General features: G+C 43.7%; 1 protein-coding gene across 12 annotated transcripts in view; it reads left to right on the top strand.

The window, feature by feature from the left end:
• Nucleotides 1–23,362, top strand: part of GRAMD1B (GRAM domain containing 1B) — a 212,758-nt gene that overhangs the window by 170,634 nt on the left and 18,762 nt on the right. For all 12 annotated transcript variants that reach the window (XM_080983439.1, XM_080983442.1, XM_080983435.1 and 9 more), the window contains 7 exons: nucleotides 11,121–11,205; nucleotides 16,697–16,800; nucleotides 16,919–17,014; nucleotides 18,895–18,975; nucleotides 20,245–20,360; nucleotides 21,274–21,433; nucleotides 23,129–23,315. In XM_080983439.1, the coding sequence (XP_080839565.1) occupies nucleotides 11,121–11,205; nucleotides 16,697–16,800; nucleotides 16,919–17,014; nucleotides 18,895–18,975; nucleotides 20,245–20,360; nucleotides 21,274–21,433; nucleotides 23,129–23,315 (829 nt within the window). The remainder of the gene's footprint in view (nucleotides 1–11,120; nucleotides 11,206–16,696; nucleotides 16,801–16,918; nucleotides 17,015–18,894; nucleotides 18,976–20,244; nucleotides 20,361–21,273; nucleotides 21,434–23,128; nucleotides 23,316–23,362) is intronic.

Here is a 23,362-nt window from a genome sequence, read left to right as displayed (position 1 = left end):
TTTCTTCTTCTCTCTCTCTTCTTTGTTTTTATAAATTCGCAAAAACAAAGTAGAACTTTAAAAAAAAAACTTTTGTATTTAAGCAGGGGCACACATTTCAATAGCATGCAAGAATCCAGAAATAAGCAGTACAATTAAATTGCAATTAACCAATACAATGAAACAATTTAAAAGAATAAATATTAAAACCACACACAATTAAAATTCAACAGTAGAATTAAATTACAATTAACCAGTCAAAATTAACACAATACAATACAGTAAAAATTACAGTGAGAGGGAATATAAATTTGAGTCATTTTTTTCACATTCTCTAGAAAAAAATATTATTGGTGGGCGGGGGGTTAAACATGGTTTTTTTCTTCTTTCTTTCTAAATATCAGGTTATTGTCCTTGAAGTCTTAGGCTTTCTCGCTTAACAAAAGTTAGTACATCATTTTTTTAAAAAATGAAGTCATCACAGAAGGTAAAGGTTAACTTAGTTCCTCCCCACATACACCCCCACACACACACTCCCCAGGGCTGTAGACTCCTCCTTGTTGCCAAGTTCTTTTCATTGGGATTAAACATTGAGAGAAAACCTACCTCTGCACAAATGCTCTGAGCACACCGGAACATTCTCAGTCATGCCTGCAAAGCACATGCGAGGCTGCTTTTCTCTGCTGAGCAATAAAGGGATTTGAGCACTCCGCTTCTGGTTCTCTCTCTCTCTCTCTCTCTCTCTCTCTCTCTCACACACACACACACACACACACACACACAGACAGAAAAGCAGGCCGCAACTTTCCTCCAGTTAGACATATTTTAAAAGGTCAGCTGCAACATACAGGCATAAACACTTGCTCTGGGGCAATAAATACCTGTTCTGGCAGGCAGCCTTTGAAACATACCAATCACTAGCAGTTGTTTGGCTCGTGAATGCTCAAAGCAGTCTGAGTGCGTCATTACTCTCACCTTTCCAACAAACCTGTAACGTAGGTCAGTACTGCGACCTCCCCAACACCATCATTATCGGCCCCTTATTGCGAGCCTGGAAGAATGTTGCATCTGCGGTGAGATTTGAACCATAAGGAGCTGTCCTGCACCGAGTCATATGATTTGGTCTGCCTAGCTCAGCACTGCCCACTCCCTGGGCAGATGGACAGCTGCTCTGCATGCCCTCTCCACCACCAAGCTACAGCCCTGCTCTCATGCTCTCTGGCTATGTCCTACACCAGGTCTACCTGTGTTTGCGCCTAAAAGAGTTTTGGTCTAGGGTTGCATATGAAACACCTGTCTAAAACTGGCAGTGGAAAATTGTTGTTTGAACCTGTGTGAAATCCAAGGGCTCGTGCATGCATGTGTGCGTCTGTTCAATCTACTATTGTGGGAACAGAGCACCTTTGCAGGTACCTTTTGACTTTATAGGTCAACACTGGAAAAGTTTTAAAAGGTTGCTGTGTGCAATTTAACCCGTGTGAACCAACTGGCCTCTAAACTTCTGTTTACTGTCCTCTGCTCGAAAAAGACCAGAACTGGCTGGCCAGCATGCCCCTGGTGGGACGGACACAGGGGGCACTGTGGTCTAAACCGCCGAGCCTCTTGGGCTTGCTGATTGCAAGGCTGACAGTTCAAATCTGCGTGTTGGGGCGAGCTGCTGTTGCTCTGTCCCAGCTCCTGCCAACCTAGCAGTATGAAAGTATATCAGTGAGAGTAGATAAATAGGTACCGCTGTGGCGGGAAGGTAAACAGCGTTTCCATGCGGTCTGGCTTTTCTAACAGTTTCCCATTGCACCAGAAGCGGTTTAGCCATGCTGCCACATGACCCGGAAAGCTGTCTGTGGGCAAACGCTGTCCCCCTTGGCCTGAAAACGGAGATGAGCACCGCACCTTATAATTGAATTCGACTGGACTTAACCATCCATGAGTCCTTTACCTTTTTAACCTTTTACCATAGTAGCATGAGCTAGGAATTTGGTGAGTCAGATCTCCCCTCAGTTGCAGACTCTTAGCTAGGTGGCTCTCCCAGGCTCAGAGCCCCTTCTCTCTCTTCTGGAAAACTGAAATTGATCAAAGGTGCCACCTTAAATGTGTGTTTTGGGGTTTTTGGTTTTTTTGGAAAGCTTACTGAAATAAGTGTGAGAGATAAGTGCAAGTTCAACCTCCCTTTAACTAATTTCTGATTCTCTGACTTCTCAGTGTGAAGCCCTCAGGAAGGGTGCTCCACTCTACCACTGACATTAACAGGACCCACTGCTTGGGGGGATTCCCAGAGATCCTGGGGTCTACAGCAGCCAGCCCATGGAACCAGTGTGATGCATGTGTATCAGCTCCCCCTGCTGGTTGCAATACACAATGCAGCCTGTGTGAAAAATGTTGAAGCTGCAATCCTGTGCCTTATTACCACGAGGAGCAAATCCCAGTGGAGTTAATTGGACTTTCTTCTGAGTTGGATCAGGCTGCTGGGGTAATTTTATTCTCTCAAATATATAAGACCCTAACCTGCTTCATAACTCCTGTCCTTTGAGATTGGTATGGCAGAAACCCCCTACTGCAGGCATAGGCAAACTCCGGCCCTCCAGATGTTTGGAACTACAATTCCCATCATCCCTAGCTAACAGGACCAGTGGTCAGGGATGATGGGAATTGTTGTCGCAAACATCTGGAGGGCCAGAGTTTGCCTATGCCTGCCCTACTGGCTCCCACTGCGAACCTTTTTGATTGTATCTTACCACAACCCTTGAATTAGAACGGAGTGTGCGTCTGTGGCCATGTTCACAACGTACATGTCAGAGAGCCAGTGTGGTGTAGTGGTTAGAATGTTGGACTAGGACTTGGGAGGCCTGAGTTCAAATCCCATTTCTGATCCAAGCTGTGGGTGCAGGAGTTTAGGATCAGGTCAATTGATCTAAGGTCGTGGTGTCATGGTTATAATCCCGTGCTAAGACTTGGGAAACCAGAAGAACCATGGAGAGGGGGAGAACCCATGTACAGCGTCTTGGGATCCTTGGTGGGGGAAGGGTGGATTAAATGCAATAAATAATTAAAGTGTAGTTTCTTAAGGGTGATGAGAGTTGTTAGGAGATCCCTCTTCTCCTCACAGACCTGCATTTCCCAGAGTGGTTTAACAACCAGTCCATCTCCACAGGAAACTCTGGAAATTGTAGCTCTCTGAGGGGAAAAGAAGGCTAGCCACTCTCAGCACCCTTTACAGACTACAGCTCCCATAATTCTTGGGGGGAGAGGGAAGCCATTCCTGTTTAAAATGGCACCAGAACACTTTGAATGCATGCTGTGTATGTCCTTCCTTGGTTCTCCTTTTCCTATCCAACCCCTGCTGACGTTTCAAGGCCTCCCAGTTTCTTCTCTGCAGCCAGCTTGGCTTTCCTGTCCAGAGATTTTTCAGGGTGTTTTTTCTCTCTCTCAAGAACAAACAGCTGGAGCCTATGAAACAGTTATTCCCCTGTGAAATCTGCCTCACCCACCCACCCTCTTCCCAGTGCCATCCTGTCCCAGCTCCCTGTGTTTGCAGTAGGGTTAATGTTTACCACCCCGCCTCCGCATCTTTGGAGACCTGCTCCTTTTTCTTCAGGGGTGGAGCTGGGCATCTGGAGATAGGAGACAATATCTTCCTTATTGGTATCTAATAGGTTTTCTCATCATCCAGGAACCAGAGATAAGGGGGTACTCCTTTAAATCAGCACAGGGGAGACACAGGCATTGACTCTAAAGCAGCCAGCCTGCAGCTGGGGACCAAATTATAAACCAGGTGTTGCCATGTAGGTGTTGCATGCAGCCAGCATCATAGCTTAAAAGGCAGATGCTCCATTTCTCCCTCTCCAGCCACTGTACGTACATACAACATTTTGCACACCAGTGATTTGCGTCCTTGGTGGGCATAGCTGCTGCCTCTGTGTGTGGACCAATACACAGGGTTAAGCACATTTTTATATACATGGGCCATTTTATACCATCAGTCCTTATGGAATCCAACAGCATGGGGAGGGTGCAGAGAAACCACAAGTTGGGAAAAGGCTTTATTCCTCACTTCCAAATTCTCTGCCCTAAATTGCCCTCTCCTTAAGCTTCCTTCCTTCCTTCCTTTTATATCCCACCTTTCCAAGAAGGAGCTCAAAGTGCCATACCCAGTTCTCTGCCTCCTTATTTTATGCTCAGAACAACCCTGTGAGGTAGGCTAGCTGAGGCACAGAGACTGGCCCAAGGCCACCCAGTGGATTTCATGACTTCAGGACTAGAACCCCAGCTTCTCAGATCTTAGTCTAACACACACCACTATGCTTGGATTAAGCTCTTGCCTTCTCAAATTTGTGCGCTGCTGAATGTGAACGAGTGACATGTGAGTTTGGAAGTGTACTCCATGTTCCCCAGCCCAAAGGCCCATTGATTTCTCCAGAAGTAGAAGGTCTTCATTTGTGCTCTCTCGTTTATGGGATTCCTTTCCCTTCATTCGAGCAAATGAGAATAGAAGCCCACTACATATGGCTGAAATTGTGCAAGACTCTGCATGTTTGTTGTGTTTTATGGGGAGGGGGAGAGGGCTTCCCCTCTTTTATTTTCAGGAAGTGGCAATAATAATAATAATAATAATAATAATAATAATTAATAATTTATTATTTATACCCCACCCATCTGGCTGGGTTTCCCCAACCACTCTGGGCGGCTTCCAGCAGAATATTAAAATACAATGATTTATCAAACATTAAAAGCTTCCTTAAACAGGGCTGCCTTCAGATGTCTTCTAAAAGTCAGATAATTGTTTATTTCCTTGACATCTGATGGGATGGCGTTCCACAGGGTGGGCACCACTACCAAGAAGGTCCTCTGTCTGGTTCCCTGTAACCTCACTTCTCACAATGAGGGAACCGCTAGAAGGCCCTCAACGCTGGACCTCAGTGTCCGGGCAAAATGATGGGGGTGGAGACACTCCTTCAGGTATCCTGGGCCGAGGCCATTTACGGCTTTAAAGGTCAGCACCAACACTTTGAATTGTGCTCGGAAACATACTGGGAGCCAGTGTAGGTCTTTCAGGACCACTCCCAGTCACCAGTCTAGCTGCTGCATTCTGGATTAGTTGTAGTTTCCGGGTCACCTTCAAAGGTAGCCCCACGTAGAGCGCATTGCAGTAGTCCAAGCTGGAGATAACCAAAGCATGCACCACTTAAGCTTTGTTTGGTAGATAAAACATTTGCAAATCAAACCTGAAATAAACATTCCCTTTAACATACTTTTTTTCATGATAACACTAATATCCATTGGTATGAATCCTGGCTTTATTTAGCTGTTAGCCTGGTAAACAAGGTTGAAACAAGCTTCTCATGCTAAGCAAGATTCAGCTGAATGTTGGCAGAAGAAAATTGGAACATGAGCTTCAGAATACATTTTTAAAAGCAAAGTATAATTTATCAACGGGAGTATAATGTTCTTCCTGCTTTTGGAAGGAGAATGGACAATGCCACTATTGAGTTAGTTCAACCAATGGTGATATTGGATGATGATGAATCTACATCTCCAGGTTTAACAGCAACACCCATAAATGCAAAAACCAACTAAGAACAAATTATGGCTGTTTAATTGTAGTGTTGTGCTTTTTATTGCTTAAAAATTGCTGGTCACCTCCCTGGAAATCTATTGAATGTAAGGTGGTGTTAGAAATGTTCTAAATTAAATAAGTAAATAAATTCGAGTTTGCATTTAACCTTTTGTTTCATTTTGGTTTTTTTTTTAAATGTTCCCATTTCTTAAGTTCTTTTTATCATTCGCAGCTCATGTCAAGAGACATATTCACCCAACCTACCTTGAACAGTTCAATTTTGGAGATTATTATGGTCACACCTGCACCATGCATTTAAAGCACGCAGCTTCCTGCAAAGGATCCTGAGAACTGTACTTGGTTAAGGGTGCTGGAGATCGTAGCTTTATGAGGGGCAAATTTGTGACAGACAAATGTTGTCCATTCATTCAATCATCTGTGAACATATTGTGGAATATCTAGATTCTTCTTTATGTGGAGCATGTAACAGAACTTGGATTAGAGAGGCCATCTTGTAGCCTGCTCTTGTGTCGTCTTGTAATCCCTAGACAGATCTTGCCACCCACTTTCTTTTCTGGCCATGCACCTAACTGCACTGCCCAGTCTCTTTCCATATACTGTATTTTTTGCTCTATAAGACTCACTTTTTCCCTCCTAAAAAGTAAGGGGAAATGTGTGTGCATCTTATGGAGCGAATGCAGGCTGCGCAGCTATCCCAGAAGCAAGAAGAGCAAGAGGAATCGCTGCTTTTGCTGCTCAGCGATCCCTCTTGTTGTTCTGGCTTCTGAGATTCAGAATATTTTTTTTCTTGTTTTCCTCCTCCAAAAACTAGGTGCGTCTTATGGTCTGGTGCATCTTATAGAGCGAAAAATACAGTATCCACTTTTCTCGTTTCAAACTTTGCAAAGTGAAACACCCTAACCCTTATTTTTGAGTTCCACATAATGTGTGTGTATGCACCCATATTAAGAGCATAATACCCACACTTGTTGGTAAGTATCTGTTCAATGAATATTTTTCTCTTGTTAGGTTGCAGGAAAGGGGGTCTTCTACAGTCTAGGGCAGGGATTCCCAGACTTGAGTCTCCAGCTGTTGGATTACAACATCCATCATCATCCCTAGATAGCAAGACCAGTGGTCAGGGACGATAAGGATTGTAGTCCGAAAACAGCTGGAGACCGAAGTTTAGGAAACACCGGTCTTAAGAACCAGTATTTTCTGACCCTATACCCAGGTCCATTTACCTACCTAAACAGCATCTACATATATTTGTGTATCTTCCTGTGCAGCACTCATGTTACAGTAATTCTCATGCCACAGTGTAACACCCCAGCTTTCAGAATGTACCTTATATATCCTGTTTTGGATTCTTTCATTACATTTTGGCCACATTCACACCACCCATTTAAAGCAGTGGCATGACACTTTAAACAGTCATAGCTTCCCCCCTTCCCCGAATTCTGGGAGGTGCCGCTTGCTAAGGATGCTAAAAGTTGTTAGGCAACCCCTATTCTCCTTGTTGAGCTACTGTTCCCAGGGTTCCCTGTGAACAATAAGTTATTGTAAACCACTCTGGGAATTGCAACTCTGGGAAGGAAATAGGGGCCTCCTAACAACTCTCAGCACCATTAACGAACTACAGCTCCCATAATTCTTTGGGGGAAGTCATGACCGTTTAGATTGGTATCATAGTGCTGCTAACGTATAGGCTGAATGTGGTCGAAGTCAAGTTTGCTGTTAGTGAAAACTGAGACTATGTAATGTGGAAAGCGAAGAGGACTGTAAACCACACGGTCTCCAGAAATTATTGATTCAAATAAAACCTGGGGTGGGGGGTTGGCAGAACTTCAACTTCTTTTTCTTGCACACAATAAAAGTTGCAGATTAAAAACAAAACCTTTGCTGTTGAATATTTCTGCGAAGAGAGCAGAATGAGGCAAGAGGGTCACCGAGTGACAAAACAGAGCAGTCTGGCTTTCTTGGGGCTGATTTCATCATCTCTGCTTCTGCAGATTGGCCTCTCTGCCTTCTCCCCCCCCCCCCACACCACAGCCCCAGCCCCAGCCCCAACACAAACGCTGTCCAGCCACTTTTGCAGTACAGGAAACATCTGCTGGAAGGGAGGACTGAGGCTGGGTTACTTCAGGGCATTGGCCCACAGAACAACCCTGAAACTTAAAGCGCGTGCAAGTCATTTCGATATCTTTTCCCCACCCGCTGCTCCCACAAGAAAAGTTAACGAGAGAGCAGAGCTGCCTTTTTGGAGAGAAGAGCCTGAACGAGGAGTGTCCGGGGCAGGCCCTGGACGGGGTTCAGAAACTGCTGTTTCGTGCACGCCTTCTGGGAGGGAAAAGGCTGAAACCAGCTCTCGCTGCTCCAGAGATGCCAGCAGACTCTTGAGAATCAGTAGAAGATTGGAACCTGGAACTGGACGCCTTAGGTGATGTGGAAATCATTGCTGCCATGCCAGAGCCCAAGACGATTTGGACAGTGCCTACGTGCTGAGATGCAAATCCTGCCAAGAGTCCTGCAGACTGGGTGCCTGCGTGTGTGACATTGCTGTAGTCTGCTGCGAGCAACATTGTTGGGATTTCTCCAGCTGAAGGCACCACTGCAAAGCCACTGGGCAACAGGAAGGCAAGGCAATACGTCAGCGAATAAACTTTTCTGAATGAACTTGTTTCTCCCAAAGCATCCTGCTGGAAGATTGATTATTCTTTTATCTTTGCCTCCCCCTTCCCCTCCCACATGTGAGGTGGGAGTGGATAGTATTAATGCGCTTTTAAAGCAAGCATCTACTATTATTAATAATTTTGCTGAGTCCCGAAGGGAAAGTTTTGTTTTGTTCCTGAAATCCATGTACCCCTAAAGACTGAGAGTGAAAGGTGGCAAATGACATCATGGATTCTCTGTCGGAATGCGGAGCAGTTTGGAGTCTTCTTCTGGACCTAGAGGACAAGAGGCTTCTATGGTACCTGGAGCGCCTGCATGAATTCTCCGAAGATTATGGCAGCTCTGGATGGGAAGAGATTCCAGCTGTGAGTGTCGTCTTGCCAAAGCCATGCCTCCCTCTCACATGGATGTTCTTGTGCTAACTTCCCTCTGCTCACTTAGGTTTTGCTGGCATGCAGAATCTGCCTTTGCCAAATTTATTTCCCCTTTTCAATTCCACATGTTTTAATGTGTATTTTGTATTGCCTTGTGTGTCGCCTAGAGGCATCGTTGCATGCAGTGATTGATGAATGCAATGAATAAATTTTAGAACTGCTTATCCTAATCCATCACAAACATAGGGAAGGTTTGGAATCCAGTAGTAACAGCCTTTATCACCCCCTTATGCGCCTCAGTCAAGTCACACTGAAAATGAAATCCCGGTTCCTTTAGCTTTCTCTGGGTTTTGCAAAACTTTGGGTCTAGATTCCTCCATCTAGTTTACTTAGCCTTCATCTAAAGTTAGCGTCAACTAAAAACCCATTCTTGGCCTTTTGATAATCGTTTACCAAGCGACAACTTCAGGACATTTGTAGTTGTCTAGCGTATATTACTATGGAAGCATAATGCGTGTGCACATGAAAACACACATGCGCGCGCACACACACGCGCACACACGCACACGCACACACACACACACACACACACACATATATATGGAACACAGTTGTTATGCATTCAGTCTTTCCAAAGTGAGATACAGCAATTAAATCCTTAAGGGCTTGACAGTTTGAGGAGGAGGGGGGCTCCTTCTGTGTGATTATGTGGCTGTTTTTATCTGAGCTGAGACCTCAGAAGTTTTTGTAATGCGTGAGAAGGTGTGTAGCCAGCTGGAATTCCTGTTCCTACAGGATTCCTACTTTATCAAAAATAAGAGAGATGCAGCAGGAATAATTCAAGTTCTAGCTGGGTTCAGGATGCATTGCTGCTTAGGACTACGGCATCACAACAAAGTTGCAGTATCCTCACTACCTTGAAACTTGCAAATTGGGTTCCATACTGACACACGGGAGCCGTATCCCTTGTACATTCTTCCCAACAAAAGAACAGCTAGGGTGCAAAAACAATTACAGATTGATTTCGAACTCCCAGCAGCAGCCCAGTTTTGAGCAAATGAGCTTTTTTAAAAAAAACAAACACAAAAACCAGTCATCGTCCTGTAACCATTCATGGCTGCTTCTTGGGTCTGTTAATCCATTCAGAATCGTGCATTTCCTCCTGGCTGAACCAGAACTGGTCTGGGCTACCCCTAGCCATAAAAATGGTTTCTTCATTGGATTGATAGCGAGGATACATCTGGTCCCACCAAGACTCAAGCTGTTAGATTTCAGCGCTAGTTACACCAGCCTGAGTTGCCACCAATGTTGTGGAAGTCCCTTCAAGTTTTCACTTTTTGAGCATGTGTTTGTATATACTATATACAGCCGTACCTTGGTTGTTGAACGGAATCCATTCCGGAAGTCTGTTCGACTTCCAAAAACGTTTGACAATCAAGGCATGGCTTCTGATTGGCTGCAGGAGCTTCCTGCATGCAACTGGAAGCCATGTTGGATGTTCAGCTTCCAAAGAACGTCCACAAACTGGAACACTCACTTCCGGGTTTGCGGCGTTCAGGAGCCAAAACGGACGAGTACCAAGGCATTCTGGATCCAAGGTACGACTGTACGTGGGTTGCCAAATAGCTTCCATTTCCCCAGAACATTCCAGATTAAGCTATCCATTTGCCATGATTCTAGTGTGACTACTTATTTATTTGATGGGAAATCCTATCCCATAATGTCTCCTTGCTCCATAACGTAAGACTCCATCAATTCAAAAATTGCCTCCTGAGGATGCTATAAATGGGAACGTCCCGCCACATTTCCCATTATTTTATCCCTTATTTTATTATCCCTCCTTAACATGAAGTTTTATAGAACACCTATTATGACTCTTGGTTCAAAATAAAACCTGCGGCCACAACTGTATCCGTTTATCATATGAATGCTGTCCAGTATTCCACCTACAGATCTGATTCAATAAATCGCCTTGATAATATAAAGTAAGCCTAGGGCAAGACTATTATTTCCCCCACACCTTCTGCTGGCCTGTCCTCCTTTCTTGCCGCCTTGGTCCATGCCAAAACAAATTTTGAACCCTTGATAAAATAACATCAGATTGTCCTGATTAAATGTCAAAAAACAGTACCTTCATTTTTAATTGTTGCTTGAAAAATGTGGATTAAAATGTGGATTAAAATGTTTGGGAGGCTTTTGATGCAGACTATGTCCTACCCTCTCCTATGGTGTTGGGACTCTGTTGTGATCTAAACGGAATGGAAAACCCCCTTTTCTTCTTCTACTCCTGCAAGTTGTCACTCTCTCCCATATCTCCTATTGTTCCCCACCATTATCAGCCCTCTCCCAGCTAGCTTTCTTCTTCCCTCCTTCATTTTTGCAGCGTTTTGTAGTGGGATAATATCTGCCTTCACCACCCACTGCGTTCCCCAATGCTTAGTTAGAGATGTTAACGTATCCTCATATAGTGTTCCCTTCTTGCTGCTTTCCCTCTGATCTTCTTTACCTCCCTTTCTTTCTAATGAACTCTCCGCCGTTCGCAGGTGCTGAGCCCAACCTACAAGCAGCGGAACGAAGACTTCAGGAAACTCTTCAAGCAGCTCCCCGACTCAGAGCGCCTCATAGTTGGTGAGTCCCCCCTCAAGTATTTCCCCCAGTTGGTAAGAGCAGAGGCTTCGGTCGAGTTGTAAATGTCAGCCTTTCTAAGTCGGGATGCAGAAAATTTCATCCTTGGCAAAGGTTTAGTATCTCGGAAAGAAAGAGAGGCCAGACCCTGGGTACCTGCTTCCCTTGTAGTAGAAGTTAAGATTTTTGGGGACACCATTGAACTTGGTACTCGTTTTCCTACCTGTCTGACTAATTTTAGTCCTTGGAATATATCTGGCATCAGTTTCATGGTGGTTCGGGGGCAGATGGTATGGAAGCCAACAGGTATTGAAGAAAGTAGCTATTCAAATTTTAAAATTCGTCCTTTGCACTCTTGTCACTATACTTTGGTTAGCTTTCTGTTGAACAAGTTATCTGCACCTACAGAGATGTTAGGAAGGGCAATTATTAGCAACTGTAAGAAATAGTCTATCTTAATTCACTTGAAAACCTTGTAGTATCGTTTTTCTTATCTAGATTTCAGTTGGGTTGGTTATCGAACATTTGGTGGTTACTCCTGCAACAGAGATGAAAACAAAACCTAGTATAATTTTTCCTATATGTTTGAATTTTCTATATGGCAAACTGTTTTTCAATAATTGAAGATGGGAACTATCATAATGGAGAAGTGTATTTGCGTCAGAAGGCTTTCTATGTGCAGATCCTCTTCGTCGACACATAATAAATAATATAATACCTCAGATCTTTTAATTTTGAGGCAGATATAATAACTAACAGCAAATAGAAGTGAAAATTAAGTACTTCTTGTATCCATGGATTGATATTTTCTCTTGTGGGACCATTTTTCTTTTCAACTTGTTTTATTCCTTGTTATGGACCTACAAAGTGTCTCTCCCTCACAAGGGACAATCTTGATACATTACTGGAAATACAGAAGAGTTTGTGAAATTTCCAAAAAATCATGCTAGATGTACCCACTTCCCTTTTTAAAGAATTATTGCAGAATTGCTGTGCATCCCGACAGGGCAATAAATTAATAAGAAACCCAGGGGCATTCAGAGTAGATGGTATCTGATAATGAATAAGTGCTCCTTATATTTAATTATTTTGATTGACATTTCACCAAAAATATCCAGGCTTGAAAGTGATAATGGACAGGGAGATAAACCTGTTTGCAGAAGTACTGGAGATCAAAAGAAACTGGGTTGAAAAATGATCAGAACTGGAAACTGAATTAAATGAATTTAATGTGAGAGTAAAAGAAGAGAAATCAGCTAAGATGAAAGTGGCCTAAATAATCTTGGTTATGTAAGGAGAATTCTGCTTACAAAATGTTTTAATTTGTGGATTTGAATGTGACTCGCATATGACTGATTATTGCTGTCATCACCCGATTGTTCACAAAGACAGATGCAATAGTAAATATATTGCAACATTTTAAGGACTTGAATCAGTGGTCTCCTCACTCGAAGAAGGAGCTTACGTCCTGGGTAATGGGAAAGAAACGATAGAAGTTAAGTAGATAACTTCATAGTTGATAACTATTAGACAGATTGTATGTGGGGACGCATGCCTTAATAGAGGGTTATCTTTTGTTCCTACTCTGAAAGATGATCCAGAACAAACAAGAGTAGATCTTTATCAATTTATTAGTATTCTTAGGACCCAAACCCGATGGAAAAGCCCCCTTTCCTTGTTCTTCTCTGATAAGTCTCCCATATCTCCTGTCATTTCCCACCACCATAAGTGCTCTCCAAACTAGCTTTCCTTTTCCATTCTTTCCTGATTACACATTTAGCAACTGTGTGAATAACTTTTTAAAAGGAAATAGCAGTCATGGAAGCGTAATTTGAATCAAGAGCCTGGTGTGAGGATGGGGGGGGGGCTTTAATCCATTGTCCCATTGGGGCTAATCCAAGTGATGATTATTACATTTATATACACCTTTTCTCCATGGAACTCAAGGTGGCACAGATGGTTCTCTCCCCTCCCCATTTTCTCCTCACAACAATCCTGTGAGGTAGGCCAGTGACTGGCCCAAGGTCACCCAGTGAGCTCCATGACCAAATGGGAATTTGAAACCTGCTCTCCCAGCATCTCTAACTTTGCTGGCTCTCATGCTGGATTGAGGCACCTGCTCGTTGCTTTGGAAGAAAAGTTTCCAGTCACACTAATAATGTCTTGCCCAGTTTGGCCTTTAGGTCGAACACACTATATTTTGAAAGCATAGAAGAAGACTTTGATCCTTGAGCCAACCCTTTGAGGATGAGGTCATCTTTTGTTCCACTAAGTCAGGACCTGTTTATCCTGCCTTCCAACTATTTCAAGAATTAGTTTTCACAGTTCTTGAGGAAATGGAACAGAACCCTCCCCAGGGTAGGGAACAACAAGATGGTTTTGAAAGGGATATCTTACATTAGGACAGGGGTCAGCAACCTTTTTCAGCCGTGGGCCGGTCCACCGTCCCTCAGACCATGTGGTGGGCCGGACTATATTTTGAAAATAAAAATGAACTAATTCCTATGCCCCACAAATAACCCAGAGATGCATTTTAAATAAAAGCACACTTTCTACTCATATAAAAACACCAGGCAGGCCCCACAAATAACCCAGAGATGCATTGTAAATAAAAGGACGCATTCTAGTCATGCAAAAACACGCTGATTCCTGGACTGTCCGTGGGCTGGATTGAGAAGGCGGTTGGGCCGCACCCGGCCCACAGGCCTTAGGTTGCCTACCCCTGCATTAGGATCTATCTAGGAGGCTGGTTAGGGTTGGATTAGTATAAGTATGGATAGCAGTAATTGCAAGGTAGAACAACCAAGTGCATTTTTGCTGCCTCCGTTGGACACCAAACAAGATGAATTGAACAGAAATTAGAGCTTTTCTTTGAGAAAGGATAACAGTGGGATAGGTAGTAGTGAATACCAGCTTTTGAATAACATCTTTCCCCAGGAACTTCTATTTTCTGAGTTGCCTCGTACAAGAACGTTCTACCCTCACCAGGAAGAGCCATTGTTTCAGTCAATAACTTCACATTAGAGCCATTCATCTTGATGTGTGGGCCTTTTGATTTAAGTCATTACATCACAAGCAAAGAGTATTTATAGGCTTCTGGAGACTTCATTGAGAAGTTACAGTTGGTTAATTAAATTGAAGGAAATGCTGTATTAAAGTCTATTGGCATTGGAGTATTCTACACAAGTATTTTACAAAGGAATACACCGTGTGTGTGTGTGTGTGTGAGAGAGAGAGAGAGAATTGCACTTCTTTATAACCCTTGCTGAAATACTTTTGACCAAGTATTACTTTAATCAACTAACACACAAATACACACATTCTCTATTTTCTTTTGGTAGGTGAGCAATGTCAACATGGGATTTTGCACGCCCCTTAGATGGCAGAATTTAAGCATACATGTGCATCATTCACATTTTATTAGGATCAGCCACCACAAGCTCTCATGAAGATTTAACATGCCAGGGGAACAGAGTGCATACTCTCTAACCAGTGAATGAAAACTATGAATTCACATCCCGTAATTCCCACAATAGTTACATACGAATAAATCAAAATTTCATTTCTGCATGATCTTGTTATGCAGTGACAACATATTTCAGGGCATGTTTGCAATATTGGGTGATAGCGGGGGGACAATTCTATTTATTTCTGGACAATTCTAAACATGTTGATCTCACATTTGAAAGTATATTTCTAATGAAGGAAGGTTAATTTCCTGTTTTAATGAAGAAAAAGTGATGCAGACTAACACCCATCTTTGCATAAAAGCTCAATGGAATCATGGAGTCATAGAACTATAGAGCTGGAAGGGACCCCAGTGGCCATCTAGTCCAACCCCCTGCAATGCAGGAATTAGAACTAAAGATTCCCAGACAGCTCGGACAGGCAGCCAGACAATTCAAAAGGCACAAGCTCCCTTTGTTCTCTCTTTTCCACCAATCCCGTGCAAACGTCCCTGTTTACTTGCCCTGTTCACACTCCTGACCGTGATAAGAATACACTGCTTCTGTTATGACAGTTTCCCATCCCATTCTCAAATGCACTCCTTTTGGGGCTTGCTTAAAACATTTTTGTTTTGACAAGCCTACCCAGAAGTACAGAACGTTTGTGTGTGTTTTGATTTTAGTTATTATTTGAATGTCTTAAATAACTGTGCATAACTGTCTTTGCTGATAGTTTTATTCTTTTTATAAACTTGCTTTGAGGTTGTTTCTACAATATATAAATTTAATGGGGAAAATATATAAAAATAATGTATAAAAATAATTTATCATACCGGCAGTTTTTATGTATCAGAAGGAAATAATGCTTACAGCTCATATTTTAATTCTAAGGCAGAGATGCAAAGTCAGCAATTTGTTCATCCCGATCAATTTGGAAAGTACTGTATAGTAAGAACAGAACAAGAGAAGTTTTTTTTTTTAAAAAAAAAATTCTCTACCTCATTTTGAACATTTTTTCTTGGTGTGTGCTGTTTTCTTTTATCTGTTGCTGGCTTCATTACTCAGGAGGCCTGCACCTCATTCCTGATATCTTTTAGGGTCATCCATAAAGTACATCCCACATCAAGAGGAATAAGGTAGAGGAGCAAAATAATGAAAGAGGAGGTACAGTGGTACCTTGGTTCCAGAATGGCTTAGTTGTTGAACAAATTGGTTGCAAACCTGGAAGTAAGTGTTCTGGTTTGTGAACGTTTTTAGTAAGCCAAATGACCGACGTGGCTTTTCGCAGCTTCCAATTGAGTTCAGGAAGCTCCTGCAGCTGATCGGAAGCCGCGCCTTGGTTTTCTAATGGTTCCAGGAGTCGAAAGGACTCCCGGAACAGATTAAGTTTGACAACCAAGCTACCACTGTATAGACCATCAAGAGGAGGGTGCAAAGTATGGCTGGGTAACATTTTTGAAAGGCAATGTGCTTCATCTCTCTCTCCCCCCCCCCCCCAATTAAGCAGCATCCCCAGACATACAGTGGTACCTCGGGTTACAGATGCTTCAGGTTACAGACTCTGCTAACCCAGAAATAGTACCTCGGGTTAAGAACTTTGCTTCAGGATGAGTACAGAAATGGAGCGGCGACAGCGGGAGGCCCCATTAGCTAAAGTGGTACCTCAGGTTAAGAATAATTTCAGGTTAGGAACGGACCTCCAGAATGAATTAAGTTCTTAACCCGAGGTACCACTGTACTCATTTTTCACTTTATTCTGACAAATCTCCCAGGCGCCTTTCCTTTTAGTGGCTTCCCTTCACTATTTATCACATTTATTAGTCACCCCATAAGCAGGAGGATCCTCTGGGCAGCAAACAGTTGAAACAATTTAATAACACAAGTCCAATAAAACGGATGAGTTATCATGTTGCCATTATTTAGACTGTAGCCTTGCTGGCTGTGCTGTGCTTATTTTATACCGCGTGTGACTCCCAGCTGTCTTTAGATTCCTAAGAAATATGCATTGTTTCTGTTGGTGATGGCAACACCCTCTTACCTCTCTGCAGATTACTCCTGTGCACTTCAAAGAGACATTCTCCTGCAGGGCCGACTCTACCTCTCTGAAAACTGGATATGCTTCTATAGCAACATTTTCCGCTGGGAAACACTGGTGGGTGCCTTCCTTAGCCCCTCTGCCAATGGGCTCATTTCAGGACCGTTCTGAAAATGCTGCACTCAGTCGGTTTGCTAACACTTTCCTTCGTCTCCTTTATTTTGTTTTTGCACAGTTGACTGTCCGTTTGAAGGACATCTGCTCTATGACCAAGGAAAAAACTGCACGGCTCATTCCTAACGCTATCCAAGTTTGCACTGACACTGAAAAGGTGCGTGCCAGAATCCTCGGTTCTTGACGCATCCGAAGAACCGAGTGCAGAGGGCTCTGCTGGTAAACAGGGAACCTGCTCTGAACTCTTGAGTTGAGACAGACAGAGTTGGCCCCAGGAATTGACTGACACGGCGCAGAATTCCTCAGGGTGCATTTGACAGCTGCAAAAAGAAAATTTACTAGTAAAATGAGCATAACGGTAGCCTGGTGGATCAGGTCAATGGCCATCTAGTCCAGCATCCTGTTCTCACACAGTGACTAGCTAGATGCCAGTGGGAAACCCTCCAGCACAGCAGTTCTCAACCTGTGGTCCCCAGATGTTGTTGGACTACAACTCCCATCATCCCTGAGCTCTGGCCTTGTTAGCTAGGGGTGATGGGAGTTGTAGTTCAACAACATCTGGGGACCCACAGGTTGAGAAAGGCTGCTCCAGCAGGAACCAAGCACAAGGGCACCTTCGCCTCCTGCAGTTTCCAGCAACTGGTATTCAGAAGCATAACCACCTCCAGCCATGGAGGCAGAGCCCAGCTGCCATGGGTAGTAGCCATCAATATCTATTCTCCGCCTCCATGAATCCAAGTGTGTTAAAGATGGGTCAGTTCTCAGTTTGGAATGAGACAGTAAATTTTAAGGATGCTTCCATGTGAGGCCTTATGTCACAAATGGGTCATTCAGACCCAGTTGTCCTGTATATACATTTGGCACATTCACTTTCTCTCATTCCTGGTTTTTCAGTTCAGACTGGCATTTTTGAGACGATGACAAAGTGTGGGTGCTACGAAAAGCATGTGTTCTTAACAGGGCTTTGCAGAGCCAGGCGGAGGCCCGGGCCAGGTAGATAATTCCCCCCCCCCTTTTTTTACCCTGGGCCTTTTCGCCTCCGTGTTCACCCCAGTGCATCCCCTGCGATTGTGAATATGCTGACCGAGGCCCCCTTTGGAATTGGAGGCCTGGGCCAAGTGGCCCATATGCCCCCCCTCTGTCTGGGCCTGGTTCTTAAGTGGCACCAATTCTGCAGTAAGCTCCCATCTGGAAGAGAGTTGAAAGTGGTTTGAGAGGCATTTTGCTTCTCTTGATATGCTTTGTGCCAGGGTATTTATATTTGTCTTGTTGTTCCTTGAACCAAGCAAGTTTTTGCAGAGTTTTGAGACAATGCAAACCACTGCAGGATGTGTTTACTGTAGGTAAATTTGGGGTGTATTATATACAATGAGTAGTGATCCTTCACTCAGTTCTACAAAAACCATCTAGGCTCATTTGCCCCTATGAAGCCTTTAGCAAGTTCCCCTTCAACCCAATTCTTGGTCCTTGAAATGACGACTGAGAGTGCAGTCCTACAACCATATACCTGGGAGTAAGTCCCATTGAATTCAGTGGGTAGACATGTATATGAATGCGCCTATGCCTTTGCTCATTCTCCATCACTTCTTCCTCTCTTATTGTTGACATTTCATTCTTAGATTCCTCGGGTAGAGGCTTGTTTCTCTTGCTGATAAAAACTCTCTAAAGTTTCACTTATGGTGCTGAATACCTTAATCATAATTTAATGATGTGTGCTGAGGGTGGTGTATCACAGGCTGTCGGTTTGGCAGAAACAGTTAAATGCAGAGGTCAACAGGTGAAAAGAACACTTGGACCAGCTCTGTGACATGCAAACTGTTCCCTGGACCACCCTAGCTGTGGAAAAATAAATTCAAGGCTATGAAACGGATAGTGTAACAAAGGGGTGTTATGTAAGTAGCTTACTGAGTCTAAGTTGCATAAGTAATGCATTTGCTCGTTTTGACTTACTACCACCAAGCTTCTCAGTTCTCACATAATTTGCTTGGAAAATAGCAAGCTCTCTGCTTCACCTTGCCAAATCTCTGTTCTCCACAGCACTTTTTCACTTCCTTCGGCGCCCGAGACAGGACATACATGATGATGTTCAGGCTCTGGCAGAACGCCCTTCTTGAAAAGGTAAATGGAGATGTGGGGACGCTCCTCACATAGATATGAATCTGTTTATTTACATGAAAGGTACAAACTCTTCCCTTTTGCAATACTTTGTCAAAGAAGCTAACTAACAGTAAAACTCACACACTATAACGGAAAAGCAATTAGAACAGTACAGGTAAAAAGGACACTCTAACCACACGTCAGCATTCTGAACGTGAGGTACCACAGCAGAAAAGGCCCTGATATTTTGAGTTTACAATTTTTGAGTGCTCCAAATACTGTGTCTTAGCGATGCTTACAGCACTCTTTTAAAGTTCACCCGTATTGCCGGGTGTGATGTATGAGAGGCGGTAAGTTGATTAAGAGAACCCATTGATGATAATTGAACTGGGTACATCCTTGCTCATGGCTCTTTGGATTTTTAAAAAATAAAAAGCCTACACTGCACCACCTCTTTAATTAAACTTTTCCCATCTGAGCTTTGCTTTGTCCTGGACTATGAGCTTTGTCAAGCCTCACCAGAAGTTCATCTTGTTCAGGAAGAATGCACCGGGTTTTTATTTTTTAACAAATGGTTTTTTGTTATCACCCTCTTTACACAATCTCGCCTTTCCTAGCTTCATGGTTTACAAACCGCAAGCTTCTTTCTGAATTCCAACACTGGTTAGAAATTTTAAGGCCCTGTTTTGATGATGTGATTATGACATGTCTGCCTGCGCACATCCCAACAGCTGTTTGGCTTGGCTTTCAAGGACATCTTTCTCTTTTCCATCTCCCTTTTTTAGGGCCACCAGTGCATTTGACCCTTTCACATATTAACTTTTGAGAATCCAGCTATTTGTGTACAAGGCTTCCATTGTTTCAGTCTAAAAGCCTCAAGGGAAATATATATACATGCATATATGCATAGATAGCTACCAGAGACTGTAGCCTGCTTCAGATCACTTTTTCTTTAAAGTATTGTTGGTGATGTGCAGTTGGTTTGTTTTTTAAAAAATAAACTCAAATCATGATGTTATTGACAATGGCTCCCTATTCTATGTTTGTCAACATGGGATTATCTGCACTGTGGCTTCCAAACCAAGGCATCGGTCGCAAGAGCCTTGCATGATTTTCACATGTGATAACACATACAGTTTTTTGTTAGTGCATTTAGTACAGATCTTGTGGCGAAAAGAAATAGGTGGATGTCATAATTAGGTTTGGAGCCATAAGCAAGCGTAGTTCGCCTCCTTGGATTTTGTCACCTTCCTATGGAAAGGTCCCAATCCACAGTGTTTCTCTCCACAGCCCCTGTGTCCAAAGGAGCTCTGGCACTTTGTGCATCAGTGTTATGGTAGTGAACTAGGGCTGACAAGCGATGATGAAGACTACGTGCCTCCAGACGATGATTTCAACACGATGGGGTACGTTGAGCTAAAGCGTGCGGAGACGTGTCAAACAAACTTTAGCGCGCAAGGGTCAGAAGCTGGATCTGCCTCAGGCGTGGGCCAGGAATGCTGGATCAGGCCAGGGTGGGAAATATGCTTCATTTCCTTCTGACCTCACTATATGCAATTTGCCACCCCCACCATGTATGCCTGTAACTTCATGTATCTGAGGAAGTAGACGGTAGTCCCCAAAAACGTGCACCATAATGCATCTGTTAGTCCTTAAGATTATGGAATCATAGGATTGTAGGGTTGGAAGACATCATCTTCCCCAACCCCCTCGAGTGCAGAGATCACAGCTAAATAATCCTTGACAGATGGCCATCCAGCCTCTCTTTAAAAACCTCCAATGAAGGAGAGTCCCCATCTTCTAAGGTAGTCCGGTCCACTGTCAAACACATCTTGCAGTCAGAAAGTTATGATCTCCTTTCTTGTAATGTGAATCCTTTGCTTCAGATCCTACCCTCTGGAGCAGCGGGGGGGGGGGGGGAGCTCACTCCATCTTCCACGTGACAGCCCTTCAGATATTTGAAGACGGCTATCGTATCACCTCTCAGTCTTCTCTTCCCCAGGCTAAACATGCCCAACTCCCCCAGCCGTTCCTCATAAGGCTCGGTTTCAAAACCCTTGATCATCCTGGTCGCCCTCCTCGACGAATATTTCAGCTTGGCAATGTCCTCCTTAAACTGTGGTGCCCAGAACTGGACACGGTACTCCAGGTGGGGACAATGAAGTCACAAGGTTTATTTGTTGTCCCGGCTGTAACAGACTGACTGAGCTCCCCTATGGGATTTTTTTTACTCCTTTGGTTTCACTCTCTGGTGCTTTTAGCAGCTGACTAATGTGAGGGCTGGCGAAATTCAACGTTCGTTTCTGCTTGTTCTTTTAGCTACTGTGAAGAGATCCCCGTGGAAGAAATTGAGGTGAATGACAGCTCCTCTAAAAGCAGCATGGAGGCCAAACCGGAGGCAAGCCCTCAGCTTCCTAAGAAGTCTATCACCAATAGTAGCACATTGACACCGACAGGAAGCAGCGAAGCTCCAGTCCCAGTAGGCATTTTTTCCTCTTGCAGAGTTGCATCTTTGATCTGACCCAATGCATTGGTAGGCAGGGGACTGCTATTTAACATAGCTCCCCCAAATTAATTTTTGTATTTCAATATTGGTTTTTAGCTTCTAAATGCAGGGAAAGCAGTAACCGCCATGGTTCTCTTCCCTAAATAGAGAAGGAATCTGGATTGTAATTAATCTAAATATTCAAGTTCCCAATGGATTTGGGTTGGAACAATGATGGTGGCTCTCTTGTAATCAACCTGGTGTGTGTATTTTGTTTTTAAAGCTGTAGATGGTTTTCTTTGTAGATAGTCCTTAATTGGTTTAGAGTGGTAGATTTGTTTTTGGTTTTTTAAGTGTATTTACTTTTTAAGCATCGGTCTTACTATCTTCCACATACAAGTTCTGCAGCTGGGCAGATCGCCGTTCTCTTTCTAAAGCTGGGTGCTGAAACATTTTCTCACGAAGGCCTGCCCACATCCTCAGAGCGCATTTCTCAAATGGCATGGCCAGTTCCTTCTCACTCAGTTGCCTTCTCAGTGCCATAGTCTCAGTGTCGTTCAGAACAATGTCCTCTCCCTAGACAGTCTTTTCCTTTCCTATTGTAAATTCACGGCAGATAAAATAAAGCCCTTCTTCCCACAGCGGATAGTTAAACTATGGAACTCGCCCCCACAGGATGCAGTAAAGGCCACCAACTTTGATGGCTTTAAAAGAGGATTGGACAAATTCATGGAGGGCAAGGCTATCAACATCTACCAGCCACATGGCTATGCTCTAACTCCACTGCCTTCTGCCAGGGCCCGGCTTGCCAGTTCCCCATGGGCATCTTGGTGGCTACTGTGGACTGGATGAGCCACTGCAGGGCTCTTTGTAGGTTTTTATGATCTTACTGCTTACTTTTCTAATTTTATTTTTTAAAAATATTGCTCTCTTCTCTCATTCCCCCTTTCTTTTTTCAGCTTTGCATGGAAAACTTGTGCTCCCTGGCTTCCATGTACATTGGCCAGTATGGTTGAAGCTAAAGGGACTTGGAGCCCAAAATGTCTAGGGGGCTCCACATTTCCCCCATCCCTACAATAAGTATACAAAAGGGAGGTGCCCCAATATAAATGGATGTCATAAGAACATCTTGCATATAGTGTGATGGTTGCATATGTTTGTACCCCAGTGTGCATAAGAAGAAGAGTTCCAGCTGAAGGTCTGCCTAGTCCACCAACCTTCTTCCCACAATGGCTGATCAGATGCCTCTAGGAATCCCATCAGCAGGCCGTGGAAGTCAACAACTCCTCTCTCCTGTTTTTGCTTTCCAACAGCTGGTATTCAGTGTCATACGGCCTCTGAGCATGGAAGCTCCAATTATCCCTTTTTGCTAATATCCATTGATGGACCTTCCTTGAAGGATTTATCTAATCCCCTTCTAAGGACACAGGTCAATATCAGTAAGAATTGCATTTGGCCCTAGGCTCTTTGAAACTCGCGCCATAGTCTCACAGGTTGCAAAACCATCTTAGTCCACACGGAAAGGGAATCATGCCAGTTTTTATGGAGCAAGCCCAGGTCTTTCCGTTTCCACAGGGAATGATGGGAAATCGCTCACACTGACCCCATAGAGTTTCAGCCATGGCTGAAAAGCCTCAGCATCACCCTTAAGGCAGCAGTAACACCCTGATCTTTCTTGCACCCTTCCAGTATGAAGGAGTAGTTCCCGAGGAAGAGGAGGTCATTGACGTCCCCTCAGAGAAGGAGCTGACAATCGCAAACCTTATCGGAGACAAGATTGAGATCATTGCCCCCATTAATTCCCCCTCCCTGGACTTCAATGACAATGAGGACATTCCAACTGAACTCAGCGATTCCTCGGAAACTCACGATGAAGGTGTGTGACTGGTGGCTGCAGGTATTGTGGTGGGTTTAACACATGCA

Source organism: Podarcis pityusensis, assembly GCF_964106645.2.
Source record: "Podarcis pityusensis genome assembly, chromosome: 15".
In the NCBI taxonomy this organism is placed as follows: Eukaryota; Metazoa; Chordata; class Lepidosauria; order Squamata; family Lacertidae; genus Podarcis; species Podarcis pityusensis.
Note: the sequence above shows the minus strand (reverse complement) of the source record. Positions and strands in the feature narration are given on the sequence as shown.